The 7,506-nt window shown below is 36.2% G+C and overlaps 1 protein-coding gene across 1 annotated transcript; it reads right to left on the reverse strand.

Moving 5' to 3' along the window:
• Window positions 1-887: 887 nt before the first annotated feature.
• On the reverse strand, window positions 888-7,277 carry LOC139894442 (DEAD-box ATP-dependent RNA helicase 14-like). The gene is made up of 9 exons (XM_071877735.1): window positions 7,235-7,277; window positions 6,333-6,686; window positions 5,474-5,626; window positions 4,675-4,743; window positions 3,911-4,180; window positions 3,095-3,445; window positions 2,330-2,607; window positions 1,893-2,246; window positions 888-1,503 (listed from the first exon to the last, which is right to left on the reverse strand). Exons 2-9 carry the CDS (start codon window positions 6,660-6,662, stop codon window positions 1,236-1,238), a joined length of 2,073 nt encoding a protein of 690 aa, XP_071733836.1. The 5' UTR covers window positions 6,663-6,686; window positions 7,235-7,277; the 3' UTR covers window positions 888-1,235.
• Window positions 7,278-7,506: the final 229 nt, after the last annotated feature.

Genomic DNA, 7,506 nt, shown 5'->3' on the forward strand with positions numbered 1-7,506 from the left:
AACAAATATTAATTAAAATTAGGGAAATTTAAGAAAGACGAGTACACTCCATGATGAAAATTACCTGTCTTCTTCAGAATTCCATTGTCCTTTGATAATTACATTTTTTCGCCAACTTTTACCATTCTTCCTTCGGCCCTTGCTCTTTGTACCATTTCCTTTAGTTTGTTGCTTGATGTCAACGGAACTCAAACACGAAACCGCTTGGGGAGAATTTGTGAATATCGACCCAAACATCTGATAATTGAATTGCGGAGCAAGTGGTGTATGATCCATTGGTTCCTGAGGATTTCTTTTAAAATCCTATTCTTCTTCAGTGTTCAACTCACAAGAAGTTGAAACATATAAAGAGATCGATTCTATTAAACAACCATTAAGTTAAGAAGCTCAATATGGACTAAATGGATCATGAGAATGAGTAGGTTCCAAAAAGAAAGGATTTTGGTTGGTAATTTGTACAGAATTAGGAAATTTAGGATACAAATGATGTCTTTTCCATAACAGTATTTGAGACACCTTTCAATATCTTAAAGCTGATTGTGTTAAAAAAATTTCCTTTTCATTATTTTGAAATATACCAAATTCATAGCACACTATAATGTTAAAGCTACCATTGTGAAGGCTTGCATCAAGATGTGTTCATAGTGTTGCTTCATCATGAACCCAAGCAGACTAGAGGTCTGGATTCAGCGTTATAAGAACACAGTAACATCTACATTAACCAAAGTAAAGCAACTCTCTAATGTTTTGACTTGAAACGTTATATAACAATGGTTATTGGCTATTAGGAAGACTATATATAACCACATATTATTGGTACCAAAAAAAAAAAAAAAAAAAAAAAAAAAAACACATATTATTGGTTTCAAATCCTACTTTGACAAACATGAAAATGTATTTAGTTGTTACATATAGACCAAATATTAAAATAATAGAAATGTTAGTACAAAAACATATTCGTTGTTTATGAGTACATAACTTCATATCATTGAACAACAAACTTAAAATACAGCAACCACCAATAACTAACAAACCATCTACAGTGTACACATTCGATGAAGGAAGACATAACCAAACATCTCAAGTGCAGCCTTTCATATGCTTTTTCGCGACATACTGTGATTTGCTCAACTTATACTACAACTTAACATAATCGAAGTCCTTCACCTTCTAAAAAGCACCTTCATTGACCGATAAAAGAATAAACTGCAAAAAGTCAAAGCTGCAGTCCCAGCTTACTCTCGAATCATACCCTCCTCATCTTCATCAGCACCAGGTGGACGAAATCGAGGACGAAACACGTCAGGTGCTGATTTCATATTGTTTCTAGACGCCATTGGTGCCTTGTCAAATCTCTCAGGGCTACGGCTACGACTGTGGGTCCTACCCCATCCTGAACCAACTTTGCCAGGTGGACTTCGGCTCCTGCCACGCTTCTCTCCAGCACCAACAAAATTATCATTAAAGCTCTTTTGTTGGTACCCACCCGAAGCAAACCTATTGCTGTAATAGAAAATATATTGATCTTAATTTCTGAATAAAATCAAAATTTACTACAAAAACCACCGACTGAAAGAATCATCAAGAAATTTATTTTTGACAAATTAATAAGTAGTCACTGTGCTTATATAGTCCATCGCACCGACGGCTGTTAAAAGATCACGTTAAATTGAGTCATCGCACTGACGAATTCACCTTCATGTGCAGAACATATGACCCACTCTAACGAGATTTTTTTAACGACAGTCAGTTCAATGGACTATATAAGCAAAATTTGCATACCACGGGAACTGTTTTATCCGGAAAAAAACCACAGGGACCAAACCAACAATTTTGGACAAACCACAAGGACCATCTTAGTAATTTGTCTTTATTTTTTAAGAATTTAGTACCTGTCGCGACCTCCGAAGCCACTCCTTCCACCGAAACTACTTCTTCCACCAAAGCTTGAACCAGATCGACCTCCGCGGCCTCCATCACGACCACCCCCAAAACTAGACCCAGGCCCAGAACCCCATCGTTTAAACTTGTTACCCATTCCACCACTGCGTGATGACATGCCTCTAATTTCTGCGGGTACACGTTGATTTGCGCCTTCCAATACTTTGATGAGGTCTGAAGCATGTTTTGCATCCTGCTCACCGAAAAATGTATAAGCCTCTCCGGTTGCACCTGCTCTCCCAGTCCTTCCGATTCGATGTACATAGTCTTCGACTCCGGTAGGAAAGTCATAATTGATAACCACCCTACAAAAAATTGCATGTAAATTACATAATATAAAAAATAAAAAAAAAGAAATTACATTAAACAAATGAAGAGAATCTAAAACCTGATATCTTTAATATCTAATCCCCTGGCAGCAACATCAGTGGCTACAAGTACTGGAGACCTGCCACTGCGAAACTGATTCAACACATAATCCCTCTCCCCTTGAGATTTGTCGCCATGAATTACAGCAGCAGAAAATTGGCGAGTCAAATTACGACCCAGTTGATCGCACATCTTTTTAGTTGAACAAAAGATAATGACCTTCGCTCTCGGTTCTTGAGATCGAAGGATCTGCTCCAATCGTCTTTGTTTCTCCATCGGAGCTATAACCTCAATATACTGCAACCATACAAACACCCGATTAGAAAAACTGACAGCACTATGAAGCAAAAGGGTACATACAGCTGGCCAATTTAGATACATAGATACTAATATTCGTGATGACAACTTCAATAATAGATACTAATAATAGTGATGACAACTTCAGTAAGTTCACTAATCAACGTGTGAAGTCCGGTTATGTTCTATCTCTATAAGTTCAATTTAAAAAAAAAAAAAAAAAAAGGAAAAAAAAAACTAATAAAAACATTTAGGGAGCAGGTCAGAAGCTACGATAATGTACTTCAAATGAAATAAAGCATAATGACTTTCTTCACGAAAGTTACTCGAAAAACATTATTATTCTTGGTTTAGTGTTTCACTGTTTTAGGGCAGTCAACGATTACAAAACGTTTCCTTGCCCATTTGCCACTCTTACTCCCTGCAGCTACTGAACAAATTTCATAAAAAAATGCATGATGGAAACGAAAGAAACCATGTTTGGTACCTGTGTGATTGACTTATTGGCAACAAGCTCATCAACATTCCCGATGTTGACCTGAACTGGGTTAACCAATAGATCTGCTGCAATTTTACGGACCTCCTTTGGCCACGTAGCAGTGTACATAAGAGTCTGACGACGTTCAGGAATCGCATTAACTATTTTCCTTATTTGAGGTTCAAATCCCATGTCCAACATTCTGTCAGCCTCATCCAAGACCAAATAAGTAACCTGACCAAGGCTTATTCTTCTCATCTCCAAAATATCATTTAACCGACCAGGAGTCGCAACTACAATATCAGTGCCACGGTCTAGATCTCTTAGTTGTGGGCCCTTTGGTGCTCCTCCATATAAGCACTTAGGAACATAATAAAAAAATAGATAAGCAAAAGCAGTAACATATACGGAGTATAAAGAATTTACCGATGGTGACAATCTCAACCCATTTACTCATGAACAATTCGTTTATAAATAAGTGATCTGTTTCCACTTAGACATCATATATATCAGCTTGAAAAACATATTAGGCCAAAAGTCGCCCAGAAAATAACTTTAGTCTATAAGAAAAAAACCCTTCGATTGTCTTAAATCAATAACTAGATTATTAGACACAATAACTGATTGTGAATATATTTATAATTTCAACAGCAAGTAAACCCAAAAATACATTGCTATGGTTATCTTAATGAAAACCCGTTTAAACCCAGTAACCAACCTAACAATGAACCATCTTGCCACCTTTAGAAATTCACCTAACAAGAAACTTTACAGACAGACAAAAATCAAATATATACAAAAGGAAAAGAGCTGCAAAGGGCATACCGTGCATAGTATCTTAGACGATTTTCCAAATTTGACAGCTTCTACTTGTATCTGTGTAGCCAACTCTCGAGTGGGTGATAGAACCAAAACAGTTGGACCCAATTGTCGATTCTTGTGGACTCTTTTAAGATGTAAAAATCCAGGAACCAGATAACCCAAAGTCTTCCCAGAACCCGTCTTTGCAATGGCAACTATGTCCCTACTTTGAAGAGCAACAGGCCATGACTGTGCTTGAATTGGAGTTGGGGCTGTAAACCCAGCCTCAAGTACCTAAAAAACCATAGAACCAGCAACCTCCATAAGCAGAGGTAACATCTGATTTCCTTTCTTTATGGAGTTAATCATGTGACCGATGCAAGAAGCACGATCAACACGAGTTCGCGCCAAGCGGAGGCCTCTTTCTTCAGTCGGACCAACGGCAAACAGAATCATCACCATCGGGAGTCACCACCACACGACCATAGATGATTCAGAAAGCCCTTTGAGAGAATTGGTCAACCGTTCAAGAGTACTCCAGAATGTATGCAACCACATACATAATAGTGAGGTGGCACAGCGTACGACATTTAGCTCCTCCATGGAGCAAAAATATCGCACCTGGGAAACAAAGTAAAGATGGAAAAGCAGAACATAAGTCTGAAAGTTAATGAAACTTCCGTATTGACAGAGAAACATGCATAAAACACTAGTTTACCTACGTCGGATAAGTTACACAACATCATGATAAGCACCAGAAGTCTTGAAAATTATAACAGAATACATACCTCTCGCAGCAACTCAGAAGGGAACCCTGTGTCTTCGAATGACGTGAAAGGCGGGGGCACATTGTCTCCCTAAAAAGTTAAGAACCAAGTGTTAGAGCTCATCGTAAGATAAATTCTAACAGGATCAACATAGGTAAAACCCTGCAAAATCCAGTTCATTACTATCCTACAGCATTTAAATATTAAATAAACTACATACAAACATGTTATATGATTAATCCGCAAAAGAGTCAGTGAGGCCAAAATATGAAGTCCATCCACATGGTATCATATGATATAAAATTTATAAATACTGGTATTGATGTATATAGATCTTAGGTTGCAGAAAAGAAGAAAGATATACAGAGTACTAAACAAGCGGCAAGCATATATCAAGCAAACCCAAGCCCATAACTGACCCCAACCCCAGATGCAGCAACTTGGTGTGCCCTATTATTATGCCTCGACTCAATGGTGATAAAGCCTTGACCATTGGACCTCAGGTGCACTTTTCACAACTATGACTGATTAAGAGCGTTGGTCTGAATCACAGTCTCTTAATTAAGTACAATCATTATTTTTGTCTCAATTATATGAGTAAAATCACAATGCATGCTTTAATCACTAGCAAACAAAGGAATAGTGTCACACATGCATTACTGCAAATAAAGAAATTGTGAATATTTTAAAATTCAGATATACATGTTTAAGATTGTATTGAACTAAAATGAACTCAAACAGAGCATAGCGCAATCATTGTAAACGAAGCTGTAGAATTTGCGATGTAAAGCAGCAAAACGAAAAACCATATGATGCTTACCGTTACAGTTATCTCATGTTTCCGACGATACGCATCTGGTGATAAACCACTTCCACCTGAGGAGGTGTAAGGCCGAACAGAAGTTCCTCCTGGTCCCACAGCAAGTGTCTCATTTGGGGAGCTGTGTGAACGATGGGACCCATTTCTTGTACCCTGATGTAGAAGTATAAACAAGATAGCGATTAGTTTAGTTAGAATCCAGAATAATAACACAGCATGAAAAATTTGCTACCCATTAAAGATACATAATTTTTGAAACTTTGGAAATTCGTTATATTTGCCATATTACCAAAAAACATTTTAATAAAGTAATCAAATGGTAACTTAACATTATTTTCATAAAAATCCATATACAGTTCCTAGCTCGAAATACCGAGACTTGAGCTAATCACAAATTAATGTTCTTAACCGTATTCTACTTCCTTTTATTTAATTCAACCTTAGAGGCATTGTGCTATTATGCTTTGTGCTTAACAAAAATTAACTCAACCATCTGAAATGTGAATACCTGATACATCCCTAACTTTTCCTATTCTTTTGTAGTTGCAAATACAAAAATATAATGTACAAACACATATGACATGCAAATTGAAATTATATACACAAAAATCAAAAATTAAGTAGAGAAGCATTATATTATATAGCACGTTAACTGAGCATGAAGTACAAAAACAGAGTATCTAGCTAAATTGGAAACTAGTCAATTATATTAGCACACATTGGCATGATAACATAAAAACTTATCATTAAACTAAAAAATTATGATTAAACAAGAATGATTTTGATCAAACAAATGCAATAGAAGAGAACAAAAAAGAAACAATAGTGTAACAGAAAAAAGAGAGGTTAAAACACATACTTCATGACATCTTGTTCCAGAAGAATACTTAGATCCACCATTGTTGCTTCTACCATATCTATCGTCATCATCATTAAACCCATTCTCTTGTTGAGAAGTATGTTCAACCAAAACTGCAGAACTTATACCACCAGAAGAGGACTTTTTCGGTTGAGCAGAACCCTTAGGCCCCTCCGGCCGCTCATATTGCGTAACATTCGTATCCGGATTCCAATAATAAAGATACCCAGTCTTACCATCAACTAATCCTTTCCATGGTTTAGGAAGAGTAGGATCCTCTGGCGCATAACGAGGAGCCGCAGTCGTAGTTTCAGTAGCAGTAGCAACCATATCTACAAATCAATATCAAGCAACCTACACCAAATCAATTACATATTTATATATCTCAGTATTAAATTAAGCTCGTTATAAGTAACTAACCATGAATTCGTACCCTAATTAATACAAAATCAAACAAACTGTAATATAAAGTTTATATGAACTCATATATATGGAAGACATCGTACACGTTGTGTGAATCATGCATATAAAACCTTAATTAGCAAGTTACTGATGTGCATAATTAACCGACTTCAAATTAGAGTTTATTGAAAGCAACCTACACCAAATAAATTACATATTTAAATCTCAGTATTAAATTAAGCTCGTTATAAGTAACTAACCATTAATTCGTAACCTAATTAATACAAAATCAAACAAATTGTAATATATAGCTTATTGTGTGAATCATGCATCATGCATATAGAACCTTAATTAGCAAGTTACTGATTTGTATAATGAACCGAGTTCGAGTTAGGGTTTATTGAAATTGAAATATATGTAAACAAATACATCAGATCTGGTGCGTAATTAGGAACCCTAACTAACAATTAGAATGAAATAGAATTAAAGATGAATAATACCTGACGGCGAATAGAATCGAAATGAACAGATGTGATAATTAGGGAGTGTTAAAATTAGGTTAAAGTTTTCCTCTCTTGTTTTGGATGTATGAAAATACGTAGCGTAAGGAAGAGAGGAAAACACGCTTCGACCGGAAGCGTAGAGGAAAGAATCTAGAAAGGGAAGGTAAGATATTTATAGCCATAGGTTAAGGTCAAGACATCAAATCTCATAAGTTGATTAGCGTAATAACTAATGTAAAAGTATTGTACATTGTACAGTTAAATGCAAA

The sequence above is a fragment of the Rutidosis leptorrhynchoides genome, chromosome 2, assembly GCF_046630445.1.
Source record: "Rutidosis leptorrhynchoides isolate AG116_Rl617_1_P2 chromosome 2, CSIRO_AGI_Rlap_v1, whole genome shotgun sequence".
Lineage (NCBI taxonomy): Eukaryota > Viridiplantae > Streptophyta > Magnoliopsida > Asterales > Asteraceae > Rutidosis > Rutidosis leptorrhynchoides.